Here is a 22,216-nt window from a genome sequence, read left to right as displayed (position 1 = left end):
TGATTTTATGAATTATGACATCAGATAATCCTTATGGTGAAAATAATGAAGCTTTTAGCAGTCTTAAGGCCCATACACACTAGGCGATATTGTGAACAATGGGGGTCATTCCAACCCGATTGCACGCTGCACTTCTTTGCAGCAGTGCGATCGGGTCGGAACTGCGCATGCGCGGCGTGCACATTGCGCAAACTCGTCATTGCTCAGCGACGTCCGTCACCGGGCAACAACGCCGGGAATGAGGAAAGCGGTTGCAGCGGCGACCGCAAGAAGATTGACAGGAGGAAGGTGTGTCGGGGCGTCAACTGACCATTTTCCGGGAGTGGTCCAGCGAACGCGGGAGTGTCCAGGCGTTTTGAGGGCAGATGTCTGACGTCACATCTGGGACATGCATCGCTGGATCCGTCGCAAATGGTAAGTAGGTCTAGGGCTGGTCTTGTTTTACTTGAAACTTTTTTAGCATAGCAGGGATGCACAAGCGTTCGCAGCCCTGCTATGCTATAATACACTCCCCCATAGGCGGCATCAGGTTGATCGCACGAGCAGCAAAAAGTTGCTAAATGCGATCAACTCGGAATGACCCCCCATATCGCTCTGAAAGGGCTTTCTTCTGAGCGATATTGTTCACAATATCGCCTAGTGTATAAACTCAATATCGTTAATGATGCGCACTCCCGTGCATTGTTAACGATGCGCACTCCCACACTGTGGAATCAATCTTAGGAATTGTTACGAGTTGGTGCTTAAGCCAAAATAACACCCCCCGCCCCCGCCAGTTACTTGATGGGGATCTCGGCTGTTGGGATGCCGGTGACGGCATTGTGGTCCTAATTGGGATGCCGGCACTAGCATTCTGATCAGTGTCGGATTTCTGGCACCAGTATTTCGACAACCGGGATCCCGACCATCAGTATCCTGACCAGATCCCATTGATACTATCTGTCCAATGTACAATAATAATACAAATATCAATTAAATCTAATTAACTGCAAATAGTAAAATAAAAACAAAAAAAATTAACTACATGAGTATCAGTCCTGTCCCTACAATACACATAAATAAACAAACAAACCATTTCTCCACAGCCGGCCTGGGCATTTTCAAATAAGAGCTTCCTCAATAAGATTACATTAAATATACATTTGTCCAGACCAGGTTCTCCTACAAATTTGAGTATTGCTTCAAGCAGAGGGTTTGTTAAGGGGACCACAAGAGGGGATGTGGTCAAGATCCCGCCGGACGGAATCCCGCCGGTCGAAATACCGACGCTGGAATCCCGACCGGCACAATCCCAACATATTCTCCCTCCGTGGGTGTCCACGACACCGACAGAGGGAGAATAAATTAGTGTGCCCGCATGGGGCTGCATTCCGCTCGCCACCCCTGTCAGGATTGTGTGGTTGGGATGCCGGTGTCGGTATTTCGACCGCCGGGATCCCGTCCAGCGGGATTTAACACTGATACAAGAGGCCTACTGCAACTCTTATGTGTAACCAGTCCACATATAATGATGTGTGCAGCAGTGACATTTTGGTAGTGTATCAGATAGATTTGAAGTGACCCCCCCCCCCCCCCCCCCCACACACACACACACACACAAAACAAACAAACAAATTTTGACTTAAAAACAGAACAGAGCTACAGTCTTGTATGGGAGTACCTATCCAATAGCCCTGGTACATCACAGCTTTGCATCTCTTGGGATTGTGGCAAAAAGAAAACTAGTGCTAAACCTTATCTATTGTTTACAAGAAAGCATTTGGGATACCAAGTGGAGAAAGGTTTTATAGTCTGAAGATCAAAGATTGAACTTTTGGCCTGAATGCCAGGCAATATGTGTAGTGTAATCCTAACAGAGAGAATTATCCCAGAAACACTATCCCTGTGTGGAAGCATGAACATAGTGCTATGGTGAGGCTTCTCTGTTTCAGAGACTGGAAAAATTACGAAGCAGAGGATAAAATAGAAGATACAAAATATAGACAAACATGAAGGCAATCCTTGTATGGTCTGCAAGAGACACATATATCAGCAGAATAATGACTCAAAGCATACAGCTATTCCAACACTGGCATAGATTAAGCACAAAACATAAATAAAATGAATATCTTGGAGTGATCCAGTCTTAAACCCTAGATCTCAATCAGATCAAGACTCTGGAACAATTTGAAAATTGCTGATCACCAATTGTCCCCATCCAATCTGACGGAACTCTAGCAGAACTGCAAAGAAGAAGGTCTGAAAAGTGCAGTGTCCAGTTGTTGAAGCCCTAATTTCAGGTAACTGTACTTCTACCAAATATTAAAGCAAGGGAGTGAATAATAATATAACCAATTTCTGTTTTATTTGTAAAATACAATTTCAGTTATATATTTTAAATGTGTTGGCACAGAGTTCTTTCTGTTATCAGTGGTAAGGATTCCACAATATGGTCATATTGTTTCTATTATGTAAGCACAAAAGTAAGAGCTAATAAACATTAAATAAACTACTATGCTGTATTCATGTTATCTGAAAGCTCTATTTTGAAAGCCTATAATTAATAATTTCAATTACTAATGTAATTTTAATATCAAATAATATGAAACAATGTATTTATTTGAACTATTCATTTAATATACTTATTTAAAATGGAAGGATATATTCAAAGTAGTACTACAGTAATAGCAATACTGCCAGAGTAATTGAGGACGCAGTAGGATCTCACCATTTGTTATCACAGAATTTGTACCGATGATCATCAGCTGGAACAATATCGATGAGAAGAATATACTTAGTCTTGGGGTTCATCCCTGTGACTTTAACTTTGTAACTTGGGAACATTCTCCTAAAAAGAGAAAATATAATATTGTAAATGAAAAACAGCCCAACGATTTTAGATATAGGGTTAAAAGTTACATATATGATTTACAACCATGTAGTAAAGTTGACATAAACTAATGTTGATGGACTGGTTTCAATATTTACAAATAATAACATAAGAAAAAAAAGTAAAAGAAATAGAAAGACACATTTCAGCGAGAGCAATTCAATTGTTGCTCCGTTTGCAGGGAGACACATTTCAGCTCGCAGCCCCTCGTGCTGGCGAGCTGAAATGTGCAAACAATGACCCGTTTGGGTGCCCAAACTGCACTTTATTTTAGTTGAGTTTAGCTGCCTTACGTGGCTAAAATTGACACTAATGTGCACAATTGGTGCCATGAACAGCATCAATTGAATATCGCTCCTGTGATCTCCCATCACTCTAGATGGAAGATCAGTTGGCGATATCAATTGAATTCCCCTCACAAAGTCTAACAAAAAAAAAAGGGAAATTATTGCACATCAGGAAAAATATAAAATATGTATTCAAAAGGAATCAGCTCCTGAGTATCACATTTAAAAAAAAAATAACAATTGGGAGCTGATTGGCTGAAGCACCATTTATCATATGCAACGAGTTTTAAAACTTGTTGCGTATGATAAAAATCATTGATAAATCAGCCTCTACGGTGTGCTTTTATGTAAAAATGCAATGCTTAAAAAACTAGAAGCCATTCTGTTTTCAAGTTGCATCAGAAGCTCCATCAGTGGAGAATCTGTCTGCATCTGGCAAAGATCCCATACAGAACAGAAGTGTTTTGGGGTTGATGCAGACTGACCACAAAATGATCACATGTTAGTATTAAAAAAACTACCCTCCTAGCTCTTAACCCCTTTGGCTCTGGGTGATTACTGTGCTGGATCTTTTCCACTGGCGGGCTTCTGCATGCTTATATGCACCAACAATACAAAAAATCTGCAACTGTTTAGGTCACATCATTTCTATCCTTTCTTTACTCCTGGATATCTTGCTCCCCAGGTTCTAATACCTGAATGACCTGACCTCTGTTTTGTCCTTGAATCTTTAATTCCCTCAATCTCCTTATTCCTGTATCCCCTGGATATCCTGCTTCCTGAATCTTGGGTCTCAGCTCCGTCCTGTGGCTCTCCTGCTGTTAAATTTGCTGCTGTAAGGGGAGTAAGGTATGCCAAGCCTGTACAGAGAACTACACATGGTGAAATCTAATAATTTTTTTCTTCGTTTTGTCTGCATTTTAGGAAAATGCATATAAATAAATATTGTTTTGGCCCTAAACATACTGAATATACTGAACAATGATTTTATGAGGAACACATTTCTTGTGGTCAGTGCTTTAAGACTTTGAGGTGAGACAGAGCTAAGAGTAGATAATATAAAAGGCATTCCAAATAATTCCAGCATAACAGGAATATTTATTTAAAATGACCTAGATACGATAAATCAAAAATAAATCTGTAATAATTATATTCACTATATATTATATACACTAGATGGCCATTTCAACTAGAGATGAGCGGGTTCGGTTCTCAGAGAACCGAACCCTACCGGACTTCACGTCACGAGCCCGGATCCGAGTCAGGCTCAGGTTTTCTCGCCTGACTCGGAAACCAGAACGAGGCAAAACGTCATCATCCCACTGTCAGATTCTCGCGGGGTTTGGAATCCATATAAGGAGCCGTGCGTCGCTGCCATTTTCACTCCGGCATTGGAGAGTGTAGAGATAGGACATGTCTCCGTCCTCAGTGTCCGTGTCTTGTGCTGCATCAGTCCAATCACAGTGGTTGTGCCCTCTGCTGCCATATGTCCAGTGCTGCTGCATAAGTACAGTCCAGTGGTGCTGTGTTGTTCTGCATCAGTACAGTGGTAGTGTCTTGTGCTGCATCAGTCCAGTCACAGTGGTGGTGTTCTCTGCTGCCATATGTCCAGTGTAGTTATATAAGTCCAGTGCAGTGGTGCTGTGTTGTGCTGCATCAGTCCAGTGGTGGTGTCTTGTGCTGCATCAGTCCAGTCACAGTGGTGGTGTTCTCTGCTGCCATATGTCCAGTGCTGCTGTATAAGTCCAGTCCATTGGTGCTGTGTTGTGTTGCATCAGTTCAGTGGTGGTGTGTTGTGCTGCATCAGTCCAGTCACAGTGGTGGTGTCCTCTGCGGCTATATGTCCAGTGCTGCTGTATAAGTCCAGTCCATCGCAGTGGTACTGTGTTGTCCTGCATCAGTCCTGTGGTGGTGTTCCTGTACTGCTGTATATGTCCAGTGGTACTGCCGTATATGTCCAGTGATATTGCCATATATGTCCATTGATACTGCCATATATGTCCAGCGGTACTGCAGTGGATGTTTATTGATACTGCCGTATATGTCCAGCGGTACTGCTGTATATGTCCAGCGGTACTGCTGTATAAATCCAGTGATCCTGCCGTATAATTACAGTGGTACTGAAGTATAATTACAATGGTACTGGCGTATAATTCCAGTGATCCTGCCATATTATTCCAGTGATCCTGCCGTATAATTACAGTGATCCTGCCGTATAAGTCCAGTGATACTGCCGTATAATTCCAGTGGTACTGGCGTATAAGTCCAGTGGTACTGCCATATAATTCCAGTGATACTGCCGTGAATGTCCAGTGGTACTGACGTATAAGTCCAGTGGTGCTACAGTATAATTCCAGTGATACCACTGTATATGTCCAGTAGTACTGCCGTATAAATCCAGTCCAGTGATACTGCCGTATATGTCCAGTGGTACTACCATATAAATCCAGTGGTACTGCCGTATAAATCCAGTCCAGTGGTACTGCCGTATAAATCCAGTGGTACTGCAGTATAAATCCAGTCCAGTGGTACTGCCGTATAAGTCCAGTCCAGTGGTGCTGCCATATAAGTTCATTGGTGCTGTCCTGTGCTGTATATTATTTACTCCAAATAAAGGGGTTATTAATATATAATCCAAATAATTTGTACAGGGTTTGCCCTGTGTGGTGTAGAGGTACGCTCTCCTTTGCTGCATTTTGTTATGTAACTCCAGAAATATAATGGAAAACAAAAATTTGGAGGATAAAATAGGGAAAGATCAAGAACCGCTTCTTCATGCTGATGCTGCTGCCGCTGCTGTTGTTGCTGCTGGGAGTCAATCGTCATCCCAGAGGGGAAGTCGGAAGATCACTTCAACTAAGCAAATGACTGTCCAACAGTACTTTGCGAGGAAAATTAAATATACCAGCAGTCATCCTGTTGCAAAGCAGATGATTGAGGCCTTGATAGCTATGTTGGTGTTAGATGTACATCCGATATCTGACATCAGTGCAGTGGGACTGCAGTGCCAACCCTAGATGGGTCAGGTGTTTGTGCCGCACACTTGTGTCGCTTAGGTTAGTCATACAGCTACCTCATTGCGCATCTTTTACTTTTTTGCATGATGTGCTGTTTGGGGACTATTTTTTTGAGTGCCATCCTGTCTGCCACTGCAGTGCCACTCCTAGATGGGCCAGGTGTTTGTGCTGCACACTTGTGTCGCTTAGCATAGTCATACAGCTACCTCATTGCACCTATTTTACTTCTTTGCATGATGTGCTGTTTGGGGCCTAGTTTTTTTTATTGCCATCCTGTCTGCCACTGCAGTGCCACTCCTACATGGGCCAGGTGTTTGTGCTGCTCACTTGTGTCGCTTAGCTTAGTCATACAGCTACCTTGGTGCAACATTTTGGCCTAAAAACAATATTGTGAGGTGCAAGGTGTTCAGAATAGACTGGAAATGAGTGGAAATTAATGTTATTGAGGTTAATAATACCGTAGGATCAAAATTACCCCCAAATTCTGTGATTTTATCTGTTTTCATGTTTTTTTCAAAGTCATTCAATCCAAAATCAAAACTAAAACACGAGCATGGATCCAGAACCAAAACCAGAACCCAAAACACGAAAAGTGCCCACCGCACATCTCTAATATATATATATATATATATATATATATATAGAGAGAGAGAGAGAGAGAGATACTAATATGCTGGCGGTCAGGATCCTGGAGGTCAGCATACCGACCCCGGCCGATAGAATGGCGGCAGGGGGGCGAGCACAACAGATCACCTTGCGGGCTTGGTGGCTCGCTGTGCTTGCCACAGGTTCTATTCCCACTCTTCAGGTGTAATGGACACCCACAAGTGGGAATAGCTAGCTCCTGATAGCTGGGATTCCGGCTGTAGGCATTGTCAGTAGTCAGGATTCCGGCGTCGATCTCCTGACCGCCGGCATATCAACTGTATATATATCAGGGATTTGCGGTGAGCTAAATGGCTTAGGAGGCACTAGCTGGGCCCAGAGCCAGATTTACACACAATATATGAGTCAAAGGGTACATCTGGGCATTATACACAGGTGCAGCATTATAAACTTCTGGAAATTAGGTGAGTTTTGATAAGAGATGAGCAGAAAAAATAAGTAGGTGAGGCACTGCCTCACCTGCCATAGACTTTTTATATTTATCATATACTTTACACAGTTAAAACTCTGGCACAAACGTAAGTATGACAGGAAAGGCTCTGCCTCACCTGCCTCACCCCACCGCACATCACTGATATATATATATAAGTGTTAGGACCCAGCGCCTTCTGTGCAAACAGTGTTAATAGCTCAATAAGCATTTATATGCGTACCAGATTGATGATATATTCAAATGTGTAGCAGGGTCTTGTTATTTCTGTCACTTCTTTCTCCGTGCTCCAGACTCATCCGATGTATGAAAGTATAAAAGGAGAAAAACAGGAACCCTGATAGTGCAATATTGTAAAACTTATAACACCACGTGCAATCGTGAATATTAATAAAACTCCTGTACCCATATCCCTGTGAGGAAGAACAAATATAATAATAATAATAATAATAATAATAATAATAATAACAACAATAATAATACCCTCTGAATATACAGAGGGTATTATTATTCAAGGGGGTACATCCCCTTGAAGATGTCCTACAGGAATAGTAAAAGGACGAAACGCATTGGGCACTTATCAGACTCCTCCACAGACTTTCAGATAAGCCTTTGTCTCTCATTTTTATTGTACGAGTCCAATTTATATGTGTTTTGTGTGTCAATAAAAAAATCTTTTAAAAAAGACATATCACACTAGTGGATCTTTCCCATATGGGAGTATTTATCTTTGGTTTTAAGGTATGGAGTTATCTTGCAAAACCTGAGATGCTGTCATAAAGACCCCCGCTATATACGAAGTATCTATATTCAGAGGGTATTATTATATATATATTTTTTCTTTCTCACAAGGAGGATGTGGGTACAGGAGTTTTATTAATATTCACAATTGCACGTGGTGTCATAAGTTTTACAATATTGCACTATCAGGGTTCCTGTTTTTCTCCTTTTATACTCCATACATCGGATGAGTCTGGAGCACTGAGAAAGGAGTGACAGAAATAACAAGACCCTGCTACACATTTGAATATATCATCTATCTGGAACGCATATAAATGCTTATTGAGCTATTAGCACTGTTTGCACGGAAGGCGCTGGGTCCTACCACTTCTATATACTGAACATTTGGCTTTTTGGAAATAGAGTCATATCTGAGGACTTTCAAGCAGCCCCCCTTTTGCAATAACGGGAGTGCTATTGTTATACAAATTACATTGATATAAGGCGGGAGATTCAAATGTTTGAAAAGTCAGTTGGGAGCCTGTTTTTTCCTATCTAATAGACAGGAAAAAACAGACACCCAATCGACTTTTCAAACATTTGAATCTCCCCCAAGGACTATTTTGTTTATTTTCCGTCTTGTAGGTAGCAGCGCTTTTATACACTATTTTTTATATATACATACACAGAATATATACAGTTCTTTTTATGGATGGCTGCTCAGTTTCTCAGAACGCCGCTGGGTTAGAAGCAGCATAGACACGTGACGTGTCTATGCTGCTTCCTTGAAGGCGACCCAGCCTCTGACGATCCTCCTGGCTGCAGTGACTGAGATTTTATGTATGGTGGATGCCTATGAGAGGACGAGGCCCATAATGGTGATATGCTAGAATAATGTGCTGATTTGATGGTCTGGAAAGTTTTGAGACTGCAAAAACTTGATATGCTTGACTAAACGCAAAATACAAATATCAGTGTTGTGTGTGTCATTAAGAAATAATTGGAAATTACCACACCATTGGGGCATATTCATCATCCTTAAATTGTCACAATTTCTACATTCCCCTGGGGATTTAGAAATTGTGACATTCTTCAAACTCTGAATTTTTTTTTCAGAGTTTGAAAGTGAAACTGCCCACCATCCTGATATGGCGAACAGCCTCTAGATCTCTGCACAAGCTGGTCCGCAGCTGCAGTCCCGGCAGAGTGATTTCTGCAGCCAGAGAGACCCAACAATAAGGTGCCTGTAGGGGGTCGGGGGGCTGTGGCTGCAGTGCTCCAATCTGCTGCTGGCAGCCTGAGGGGAAAATTATGACTTCCCGAAAAACTGACTTCGCAAAAAGTCCAGTTTTTCAGGAATAATAATTTTAAGAGGGGGCCATGATAAATCATGAAAAAATTGTTAGAGAATGCAATGAGAATTGAAACCTAAAAATTTTCATTGTACAATTTTTTCCATGATGCATACGCCCCTTTATGTCTATATGTTATTTTTTGATATAAAATATATAAAAAAAACAGGTCTATGGGCTCAGCTAAGTTCCGAAAAAAATATTCACCAGTCAGTAAAAATGGTTGTTTACTATACTGGTTTAGAGAGCTGGTATAGTTATTATAAGAGGCCTTGTACTCCAGCAAGAGATTGGTGTGTCCTTCTTCTGGTCTGTAGACTCTGCTCTTTGATTGCTGGTAATGGCTTCACTCCATACACTCAGGAGATATGCAAATTAGATGCTGGATGCTCTGACTCTCTGCTGAAGAGCAGAGTTAACAGAGCAGAAGATGGACAAATCAATCTCTGACTGGAGTACAAGACCTGTTATAATAATTATTCCAGCCCTGTCGACCTGTAAAGTGTAAAAGGACTTGTTCTACATCTCATGATTTAGACTAATATCTCGAACTGTGAACAAACAAACGTATTTGTCAGCATGGATAAGAAGACTAGAAAGAGTTTTGAAAGCCATTTCTGGTGAATATTATTTTTGGAACTAAACTGAGCACCATACACCTATTTTTTAATGTTTTATCTTGTATTCAGTAGGATTTAGTAGTCCTAAATTAGAGGTGGCATAAGGGATTGTGTGTGCCTTGGGACTCATTCTATTTTATGTTTTTTATGATGTAATTTTTTGATTCTGTATGTTTTTTTTTTTTATACATTGTATACTTAGCTGCATACTGACTATAGTGAAAAAAGCTTTTATTATATGAACATGTTTGTCCAGGACAGAACAGTAATGTATTGTAAAAATGCCATTTAGAAATAAATAAATAATTCACTTTTATAAACCCATTTGGGTTATTCCTATGTTTTAAACAACTAATTCTGAGGTTACTAGTTTTACTTTATTAATCTGTGACATGCTTGCAGCTCCTCCCAGATACATGCATATGTGCATGTTCTCATTAAATAGGTAAGGGAATATGTGGTTACAGTGGGATCTGGTCAGGAGTCCGACTGTCGGGGTTGAAATGCTTCCGCCAGAATCCCGACACTGCTCAGAAAGAGAGCGCTGGCATCCCGATAAACCCTCCCGAACGAGTGTATGCCGGGCAGCCGGAGAGGTAAGCCATGGGGGTAGGGAAGGGGTGGTGTCAGGGGGAGGTTAGGTTTAGGCTGCGGATAGGGAGGGATAGGATTAGGCTGCAGGGAGGGGGGTTAGATTTAGGCTGCAGGAAGGGAGAGTTAAGGTTAGGCACCCCCTGGGAGTAGGGTTATAGTTAGACTGCTGGGGAGACGGGAGGTGTTTAGGTTTAGGCTGTGGGTAGGGAGGGTTAGGGTTAGAGTGGCATTGAGGAAAGGTTAGTATGCTTACCTTTCCTTTGTCGGGATTCCCACCATCGGAATGCTGCTGTCGGTATTCTGACTGCCGGCATCCCAAATGCCAACATTTCATACCGAACGTGTTACAGCACTGTGTCATACGACACATGGGTTCATGTGTATACTAGAGATGAGCGGGTTCGGTTTCTCTGAATCCGAACCCGCACGAACTTCATGTTTTTTTTCACGGGTCCGAGCGACTCGGATCTTCCCGCCTTGCTCGGTTAACCCGAGCGCGCCCGAACGTCATCATGACGCTGTCGGATTCTCGCGAGACTCGGATTCTATATAAGGAGCCGCGCGTCGCCGCCATTTTCACACGTGCATTGAGATTGATAGGAAGAGGACGTGGCTGGCGTCCTCTCCATTTAGATTAGGAGAGAGAGAGAGAGATTGACCTGAGGCTGATACTGTAGAAGAGAGTGCAGAGTTTAGTGACTGACCACAGTGACCACCAGCAGTGCAATTGTTTTATTTAATATATCCGTTCTCTGCCTGAAAAAAACGGTACACACAGTGACTCAGTCACATACCATATCTGTGTGCACTGCTCAGCCCAGTGTGCTGCATGCCTGCATCATCTATGTATATATTATATATCTGACTGTGCTCAGCTCACACAGCTTATAATTGTGGGGGAGACTGGGGAGCACTGCAGTGCCAGTTATAGGTTATAGCAGGAGCCAGGAGTACAAGACAGTCACATACCATATCTGTGTGCACTGCTCAGCCCAGTGTGCTGCATCATCTATGTATATATTATATATCTGACTGTGCTCAGCTCACACAGCTTATAATTGTGGGGGAGACTGGGGAGCACTGCAGTGCCAGTTATAGGTTATAGCAGGAGCCAGGAGTACATATTATATTAAAATTAAACAGTGCACACTTTTGCTGCAGGAGTGCCACTGCCAGTGTGACTGACCAGTGACCTGACCACACTGACCACCAGTATAGTTAGTAGTATACTATATTGTGATTGCCTGAAAAAGTTAAACACTCGTCGTGTGACTTCACTTGTGTGGTGTTTTTTTTTTTATTCTATAAAAAACTCATTCTGCTGACAGACAGTGTCCAGCAGGTCCGTCATTATATAATATATATACCTGTCCGGCTGCAGTAGTGATATATATATATTTTTTATATCATTATTTATCATCCAGTCGCAGCAGACACAGTACGGTAGTTCACGGCTGTAGCTACCTCTGTGTCGGCACTCGGCAGTCCATCCATAATTGTATACCACCTACCCGTGGTTTTTTTTTCTTTCTTCTTTATACATACATACTACTACATCTCTTTATCAACCAGTCTATATTAGCAGCAGACACAGTACAGTACGGTAGTTCACGGCTGTGGCTACCTCTGTGTCGGCACTCGGCAGTCCGTCCATAATTGTATACCACCTAACCGTGTTTTTTTTTTCTTTCTTCTTTATACATACATACTACGACATCTCTTTATCAACCAGTCTATATTAGCAGCAGACACAGTACAGTACGGTAGTTCACGGCTGTGGCTACCTCTGTGTCGGCACTCGGCAGTCCGTCCATAATTGTATACCACCTAACCGTGGTTTTTTTTTTCTTTCTTCTTCATACATACATACTACAACATCTCTTTATCAACCAGTCTATATTAGCAGCAGACACAGTACAGTACGGTAGTTCACGGCTGTGGCTACCTCTGTGTCGGCACTCGGCAGTCCGTCCATAATTGTATACCACCTAACCGTGGTTTTTTTTTTCTTTCTTCTTCATACATACATACTACAACATCTCTTTATCAACCAGTCTATATTAGCAGCAGACACAGTACAGTACGGTAGTTCACGGCTGTGGCTACCTCTGTGTCGGCACTCGGCAGTCCGTCCATAATTGTATACCACCTAACCGTGGTTTTTTTTTCTTTCTTCTTCATACATACATACTACGACATCTCTTTATCAACCAGTCTATATTAGCAGCAGACACAGTACGGTAGTTCACGGCTGTAGCTACCTCTGTGTCGGCACTCGGCAGTCCGTCCATAATTGTATACTAGTATCCATCCATCTCCATTGTTTACCTGAGGTGCCTTTTAGTTGTGCCTATTAAAATATGGAGAACAAAAATGTTGAGGTTCCAAAATTAGGGAAAGATCAAGATCCACTTCCACCTCGTGCTGAAGCTGCTGCCACTAGTCATGGCCGAGACGATGAAATGCCAGCAACGTCGTCTGCCAAGGCCGATGCCCAATGTCATAGTACAGAGCATGTCAAATCCAAAACACCAAATATCAGTAAAAAAAGGACTCCAAAACCTAAAATAAAATTGTCGGAGGAGAAGCGTAAACTTGCCAATATGCCATTTACCACACGGAGTGGCAAGGAACGGCTGAGGCCCTGGCCTATGTTCATGGCTAGTGGTTCAGCTTCACATGAGGATGGAGGCACTCAGCCTCTCGCTAGAAAAATGAAAAGACTCAAGCTGGCAAAAGCAGTAGCACCGCAAAGAACTGTGCGTTCTTCGAAATCCCAAATCCACAAGGAGAGTCCAATTGTGTCGGTTGCGATGCCTGACCTTCCCAACACTGGACGTGAAGAGCATGCGCCTTCCACCATTTGCACGCCCCCTGCAAGTGCTGGAAGGAGCACCCGCAGTCCAGTTCCTGATAGTCAGATTGAAGATGTCAGTGTTGAAGTACACCAGGATGAGGAGGATATGGGTGTTGCTGGCGCTGGGGAGGAAATTGACCAGGAGGATTCTGATGGTGAGGTGGCTTGTTTAAGTCAGGCACCCGGGGAGACACCTGTTGTCCGTGGGAGGAATATGGCCGTTGACATGCCTGGTGAAAATACCAAAAAAATCAGCTCTTCGGTGTGGAACTATTTCAACAGAAATGCGGACAACAGGTGTCAAGCCGTGTGTTCCCTTTGTCAAGCTGTAATAAGTAGGGGTAAGGACGTTAACCACCTCGGAACATCCTCCCTTATACGTCACCTGCAGCGCATTCATAATAAGTCAGTGACAAGTTCAAAAACTTTGGGTGACAGCGGAAGCAGTCCACTGACCAGTAAATCCCTTCCTCTTGTAACCAAGCTCACGCAAACCACCCCACCAACTCCCTCAGTGTCAATTTCCTCCTTCCCCAGGAATGCCAATAGTCCTGCAGGCAATGTCACTGGCAATTCTGACGAGTCCTCTCCTGCCTGGGATTCCTCCGATGCATCCTTGCGTGTAACGCCTACTGCTGCTGGCGCTGCTGTTGTTGCTGCTGGGAGTCGATGGTCATCCCAGAGGGGAAGTCGTAAGCCCACTTGTACTACTTCCAGTAAGCAATTGACTGTTCAACAGTCCTTTGCGAGGAAGATGAAATATCACAGCAGTCATCCTGCTGCAAAGCGGATAACTGAGGCCTTGACAACTATGTTGGTGTTAGACGTGCGTCCGGTATCCGCCGTTAGTTCACAGGGAACTAGACAATTTATTGAGGCAGTGTGCCCCCGTTACCAAATACCATCTACAGTAGGTTCCACTTCTCTAGGCAGGCGATACCGAGAATGTACACGGACGTCAGAAAAAGACTCACCAGTGTCCTAAAAAATGCAGTTGTACCCAATGTCCACTTAACCACGGACATGTGGACAAGTGGAGCAGGGCAGGGTCAGGACTATATGACTGTGACAGCCCACTGGGTAGATGTATGGACTCCCGCCGCAAGAACAGCAGCGGCGGCACCAGTAGGAGCATCTCGCAAACGCCAACTCTTTCCTAGGCAGGCTACGCTTTGTATCACCGGTTTCCAGAATACGCACACAGCTGAAAACCTCTTACGGCAACTGAGGAAGATCATCGCGGAATGGCTTACCCCAATTGGACTCTCCTGTGGATTTGTGGCATCGGACAACGCCAGCAATATTGTGTGTGCATTAAATATGGGCAAATTCCAGCACGTCCCATGTTTTGCACATACCTTGAATTTGGTGGTGCAGAATTATTTAAAAAACGACAGGGGCGTGCAAGAGATGCTGTCGGTGGCCAGAAAAATTGCGGGACACTTTCGGCGTACAGGCACCACGTACAGAAGACTGGAGCACCACCAAAAACTACTGAACCTGCCCTGCCATCATCTGAAGCAAGAAGTGGTAACGAGGTGGAATTCAACCCTCTATATGCTTCAGAGGTTGGAGGAGCAGCAAAAGGCCATTCAAGCCTATACAATTGAGCACGATATAGGAGGTGGAATGCACCTGTCTCAAGCGCAGTGGAGAATGATTTCAACGTTGTGCAAGGTTCTGATGCCCTTTGAACTTGCCACACGTGAAGTCAGTTCAGACACTGCCAGCCTGAGTCAGGTCATTCCCCTCATCAGGCTTTTGCAGAAGAAGCTGGAGACATTGAAGGAGGAGCTAACACGGAGCGATTCCGCTAGGCATGTGGGACTTGTGGATGGAGCCCTTAATTCGCTTAACAAGGATTCACGGGTGGTCAATCTGTTGAAATCAGAGCACTACATTTTGGCCACCGTGCTCGATCCTAGATTTAAAGCCTACCTTGGATCTCTCTTTCCGGCAGACACAAGTCTGCTGGGGTTGAAAGACCTGCTGGTGAGAAAATTGTCAAGTCAAGCGGAACGCGACCTGTCAACATCTCCTCCTTCACATTCTCCCGCAACTGGGGGTGCGAGGAAAAGGCTCAGAATTCTGAGCCCACCCGCTGGCGGTGATGCAGGGCAGTCTGGAGCGACTGCTGATGCTGACATCTGGTCCGGACTGAAGGACCTGACAACGATTACGGACATGTCGTCTACTGTCACTGCATATGATTCTCTCACCATTGAAAGAATGGTGGAGGATTATATGAGTGACCGCATCCAAGTAGGCACGTCACACAGTCCATACTTATACTGGCAGGAAAAAGAGGCAATTTGGAGGCCATTGCACAAACTGGCTTTATTCTACCTAAGTTGCCCTCCCACAAGTGTGTACTCCGAAAGAGTGTTTAGTGCCGCCGCTCACCTTGTCAGCAATCGGCGTACGAGGTTACATCCAGAAAATGTGGAGAAGATGATGTTCATTAAAATGAATTATAATCAATTCCTCCGCGGAGACATTGACCAGCAGCAATTGCCTCCACAAAGTACACAGGGAGCTGAGATGGTGGATTCCAGTGGGGACGAATTGATAATCTGTGAGGAGGGGGATGTACACGGTGATATATCGGAGGGTGATGATGAGGTGGACATCTTGCCTCTGTAGAGCCAGTTTGTGCAAGGAGAGATTAATTGCTTCTTTTTTGGGGGGGGTCCAAACCAACCCGTCATATCAGTCACAGTCGTGTGGCAGACCCTGTCACTGAAATGATGGGTTGGTTAAAGTGTGCATGTCCTGTTTTGTTTATACAACATAAGGGTGGGTGGGAGGGCCCAAGGACAATTCCATCTTGCACCTCTTTTTTCTTTTATTTTTCTTTGCGTCATGTGCTGTTTGGGGAGGGTTTTTTGGAAGGGACATCCTGCGTGACACTGCAGTGCCACTCCTAAATGGGCCCGGTGTTTGTGTCGGCCACTAGGGTCGCTAATCTTACTCACACAGTCAGCTACCTCATTGCGCCTCTTTTTTTCTTTGCGTCATGTGCAGATTGGGGAGGGTTTTTTGGAAGGGACATCCTGCGTGACACTGCAGTGCCACTCCTAAATGGGCCCGGTGTTTGTGTCGGCCACTAGGGTCGCTAATCTTACTCACACAGTCAGCTACCTCATTGCGCCTCTTTTTTTCTTTGCGTCATGTGCTGATTGGGGAGGGTTTTTTGGAAGGGACATCCTGCGTGACACTGCAGTGCCACTCCTAAATGGGCCCGGTGTTTGTGTCGGCCACTAGGGCCGCTTATCTTACTCACACAGTCAGCTACCTCATTGCGCCTCTTTTTTTCTTTGAGTCATGTGCTGATTGGGGAGGGTTTTTTGGAAGGGACATCCTGCGTGACACTGCAGTGCCACTCCTAGATGGGCCAGGTGTTTGTGTCGGCTACTAGTGTCGCTTAGCTTAGTCATCCAGCGACCTTGGTGCAAATTTTAGGACTAAAAATAATATTGTGAGGTGTGAGGTATTCAGAATAGACTGAAAATGAGTGGAAATTATGGTTTTTGAGGTTAATAATAATATGGGATCAAAATGACCCCCAAATTCTATGATTTAAGCTGTTTTTTAGTGTTTTTTTAAAAAAACACCCGAATCCAAAACACACCCGAATCCGACAAAAAAAATTCGGTGAGGTTTTGCCAAAACGCGGTCGAACCCAAAACACGGCCGCGGAACCGAACCCAAAACCAAAACACAAAACCCGAAAAATTTCAGGCGCTCATCTCTAGTGTATACCCTCCCAGCATCGGAGAGTCCTCGTGTATTGTATTCTATGGAAAACCTGTATATCTTCTTAAGCTGCAGGTACAGGGTATCCTTTGCTGCTGCACATACCCACTGGATCTCAAACTGAGCCCTAAGCAACATTTTAGCTGTAAAAGTTGTGTGTCTTTTTTTAATAAAAAAATATATATTATGTGACTAATGGTTTTGGGTCGATCTCTGTGTATCAGACAGAAAACAGCCACACAGAGAGAAACCTTTTTATACAGTATGTAGTATTAGGAATACATAAATGATATAGTGGACTCTTATCCTAATCCTATTAAATATGATAAACTTATATACGAGGATGAGTTCCCTATATACTGTATGTTCCCCTTATACTATATATTTTTTTTAAAAACACAGTAATCTGAAGTTTTACCTAGGGCAAATTTTTTCTTTAATGGGCTGAACCATGTGTACTGCAGGTAGGTCAGATATAACATGTGCAGAGAGAGTTAGATTTGGGTGGGTTATATTGTTTCTGTGCAGGGTAAATACTGGCTGCTTTATTTTTACACTGCAATTTAGATTTCAGTTTGAACACATCCCCACCCAAATCTAAGGGGCCCTACACATTAGGCGATATGCCGCCGAGATGCCCGATGGCCGATATGGCCGACGAGCGACCCGGTGGCGGGGGGGAGTGATGTTTCTTCACTCCCCCCATCACCCAGCAATAGCAATGCATGCTAATATGGACGAGATTGTCCACATTGGCTTGCATGCATAAGCGACCCGGCAAGCGCGTTGCAGCGCATCGTTCATCGTTGGTGCCTACACACTGAACGATATGAACGAGTTTTCATTCATTAATGAAGGAGAAGGTTCATATCGTTCAGTGAAATCGCCTAATGTGTAGGGCCTATAACTCTCTGCACATGTTACATCTGCCTCACCTGCACTACACATGGTGTTGCCCATTAGAGAAAAATGTTGCTGCTGCGATCAGGTCTGAATTAGTGACCTCATTCAGATTGGATCGCAACTAGCGTTCCAACTGCAAAAACTATTAAGATTATGCGGATGCATGTGCAGGAAGTGGGGCGGCAGCGCTCCGTTTCCTATGCAGAGATGCGGGAACAGCGTCATGGAAACGGGGGTGACAGCAGTTGAATGGGGGGAGTGGCGTGGGCATGGTCGGGGCAGCTGCATGACGTCACACGCAGCCGCTCCTATCAGAAATATGGCTGCGGCCCTCCTGCCGTGCAGCCAGGCTGCGCCAGAAGAAGGCTACTCTACTTTCTGCAATCATGCTGAAAATGTGGTGCGACTGCAATTTCAGTGTGGTCGCAGGGAGTAGGTGGCGGGTAGCATGCTGGGCGGCCTTGCACTGCGATGGGCGGCCCCCAGCATGCGATCAAAAGGATTGCAAATTCTGCTAAAAAGCAGAATTTGCATCCTTACTGAATAGGGTGCTAGGCCCATAGATAGATAGATAGATAGATAGATAGATAGATAGATAGATAGATACTATAGCATAGTCTACCTAAGTAAAACGAGTTTTATGGTAAGAACTTACCTTTATTAAAACTCTTTCTGCGAGGTACACTGAGCTCCACAAGGATAGAGGATCTTAATCCGAGGCACCAACAGGCTGAAAAGCTTTGACTGTTCCCAGAATGCATAGCGCCGCCTTCTCTATAACCCCGCTTCCCTGCACAGGAGCTCAGTTTTTAGTTAACCAGCCCAATGCAGTAGCAGGAAAAGAGACGACAACAGTTAGCAGCCACATACACCACACTCTCACGACAGGAGAAGTGTCAGCGGCTAATGCCTTACCAACCCAAAGAAGCTAAGTGCGTCAGGGTGGGCGCCTTGTGGAGCCCAGTGTACCTCGCAGAAAGAGTTTTAACAAAGGTAAGTTCTTACCATAAAACTCATTTTCTGCTGCGGGGTACACTGGGCTCCACAAGGATAGACATAGGGGATGTCCTAAAGCAGTTCCTTATGGGAGGGGACGCACTGTAGCGGGCACAAGAACCCGGCGTCCAAAGGAAGCATCCTGCACAATTGTTCAAGGGTCGCACCACGGCTGGCCACCCAAGAAGGTCCAACAGACCAAGTAGAATGGGCCGTAATGTGAGCAGGAGCTAATAGACCAGCCCTCACATAAGCATGTGCAATCACCATTCTAATCCATCTGGCCAAAGTTTGCGTGTGAGCAGGCCAGCCCCGTTTGTGAAATCCAAACAGCACAAAGAGAGAATCAGATTTTCTAATAGAAGCAGTTCTCTTGACATAGATACGGAGAGCCCGTACCACATCCAAAGACCGCTCTTTGGGAGACAGATCAGGAGAAACAAGTGCTGGAACCACAATCTCCTGGTTAAGGTGGAATGAAGAAACCACCTTAGGTAAATATCCGGGACGAGTCCTGAAAACCGCCCGGTCACGGTGAAATATCAGATATGGGGAACTACAAGACAAGGCACCCAAATCCGACACTCTTCTAGCTGAAGGGAAAGCCACTTAAGATCAGCTGAACCAAGAGGTTCAAACAGAGACTCTTGTAACGCCTCCAAAACCACCGACAAGTCCCAAGGAGCCACAGGCGGGACATAGGGAGGTTGGATACGCAACACACCCTGAGTAAAGGTATGCACATCAGGTAAGGTCGTAATTTTCTCTGAAACCACACCGACAAGGCAGATATTTGAACCTTGAGGGAGGCCAGACGCAGACCTAAATCCAGGCCCTGCTGAAGAAAAGCCAACAACTTGGCTATACTAAACTTGGAAGCATCATAATCATTAGATGCGCACCAAACAAAGTAAGAATGACAGACCCTATAGTAAATCCGAGCCAAAGCCGGTTTCCGGGGCCGCAACATAGTTTGAATGACCGCCTCAGAAAACCCTTTAGCCCTTAAGACAAAAGCTTCAAGAGCCACGCCGTCAAAGACAGCCGGGCTAGGTCCTGGTAGACACAGGGGCCCTGAACGAGGAGGTCTGGGCATTGTGGAAGTAGAATTGGATGCTCTGACGATAGGCCTTGCAGGTCTGAGAACCAGTGCCGTCTGGGCCACGCCGGAGCTATGAGAAGCAGAATTCCTTTTTCTTGCTTGAACTTCCGAATTACCCTGGGCAGGAGTGACACCGGAGGGAACATGTATGGCAGCCGAAACCTCCACGGCACCGCCAGCGCATCCACGAATGCTGCTTCAGGATATCTTGTCCTTGTTCCGAAGACCGGAACCTTGTGATTGTGTCGAGACGCCATCGGATCTACGTCTGGAAGGCCCCACTTTTCCACTAGGAGTTGAAACACTTCTGGATGGAGACCCCACTCGCTGGCATGTACATCCTGACAACTGAGAAAGTCCGCTTCCCAATTCATGACTACTGGAATGAATATTGCCGATATGGCCGGTAGATGGCGTTCCTCCCAATGTAGAATCCGTGAGACTTCCTTCATTGCCAAACGGCTTCGAGTGCCGCCTTGATGATTTATGTAAGCCACTGTGGTGGCATTGTCCGACTGTACTTGAACAGGACGATTCTGAATTAAATGCTGGGCCAGGTTCAATGCATTGAAGACCGTCCGCAATTCCAGAATGTTGATTGAGAGGAGGGACTCCTCCTTGGTCTAACAACCCTGGAGGGAGTGTTGCTCCAGCACCGCGCTCCAACATCTTAGACTGGCATCCGTCGTCAACAGGACCCAGTCGGATATCCAGAAGGGACGGCCCCTGCACAATTGTTGGTCCTGGAGCCACCAAAGCAGCGACAGACGAACCTCCGGAGTCAATGAGATCATGTGAGACCTGATCCGGTGTGGCAGGCCGTCCCACTTGACTAGAATTAGCCTCTGGAGGGGGCGAGAATGGAATTGAGCATACTCCACCATGTCGAATGCTGAGACCATGAGGCCCAGCACCTGCATCGCCGAATGTATCGACACTTGCGAACGAGAAAGGAAGCAACGAATCCTGTCCTAAAGTTTCAGGACTTTCTCCTGGGACAAGAACAACCTCTGGTTGTGGGTGTCCAATAGTGCTCCCAGGTGCACCATGCTCTGAGCAGGGACCAGGGAGGATTTCTTCCAGTTGATGAGCCACCCGTGGGCTTGTAGAAACCGGACTATCATATCCAGATGACGTAGGAGAAGTTCTGGGGAATTTGCTAGGATTAACAAGTCGTCCAGATACGGCAGTATCCTGACCCCTTGACGGGGGAGTACCACCGTCATCACCGCCATGACTTTGGTGAAGACTCGCGGAGCCGTAGTTAAACCAAAAGGTAACGCCCGAAACTGGTAATGGAGGTTGCCAATTGCAAACCTCAGGTATTGCTGATGTGACGCTGCTATAGGGATATGCAGCTAAGCATCCTGTATATCCAGGAAGACCATGTAGTCCCCAGGTTCCAAGGCCAGAACTATAGAGCGAAGGGTTTCCATACGGAACTTGGAAATCTTCACAAACCTGTTCAATGCCTTGAGGTTGAGAATGGGCCAGGAGGACCCATTCGGTTTCGGGACTAGAAACAGAGGAGAATAGTACCCCCGGCCCCTCTGCGCAAGAGGCACCTGTACTACGACTCCTGTATCCAGGAGGGTCTGTACCACCGATTGTAGAGTGTTTGCTTTTGTCTGGTCCAACAGGACGTCTGTCCGGCAAAATCGATGAGGGGGTCGGTTTTTGAAGGCTATGGCGTAACCTCGAGTGACGACTTCCCATACCCAGGCATCTGAAGTGGTCTTCAACCATTCCTGGGTATACCCTAGAAGCCGGGAAGGAGGCCCTCCCCGTCATGCGGCAGGCTTATCGGTCTTGGAAGCTGGCTGCCGGGCTGCCCAGGCTCTTTTGGGCTTTGGCTTACCAGGTTTGGAAGTGCGGGTCTGCTTGGTGTACGCCTGACCTTTTGCTTTACCTGAAGGACGAAAGGGGCGAAAGGAAGTACCTTTAGCCTGCGACACAGAAGGAGCGGTACTTGGCAGACAGGCAGTCTTGGCAGTAGCCAAGTCAGCCACTATCTTATTTAAATCCTCCCCAAACAGAATATCTCCCT

The 22,216-nt window shown here is 45.1% G+C and overlaps 1 protein-coding gene across 1 annotated transcript in view; it reads right to left on the bottom strand.

The window, feature by feature from the left end:
- The window catches only part of TBX4 (T-box transcription factor 4), a 286,861-nt gene that overhangs the window by 106,456 nt on the left and 158,189 nt on the right, over positions 1–22,216 (bottom strand). The window contains exon 4 of the mRNA XM_063957170.1: positions 2,708–2,827. Within this exon, the coding sequence (XP_063813240.1) occupies positions 2,708–2,827 (120 nt within the window). The remainder of the gene's footprint in view (positions 1–2,707; positions 2,828–22,216) is intronic.

This window comes from Pseudophryne corroboree, chromosome 2 (genome assembly GCF_028390025.1).
Source record: "Pseudophryne corroboree isolate aPseCor3 chromosome 2, aPseCor3.hap2, whole genome shotgun sequence".
NCBI lineage: Eukaryota > Metazoa > Chordata > Amphibia > Anura > Myobatrachidae > Pseudophryne > Pseudophryne corroboree.
The sequence above is the reverse complement of the archived record's forward strand: the minus strand, read 5'-3'. Positions and strand labels throughout refer to the sequence as shown.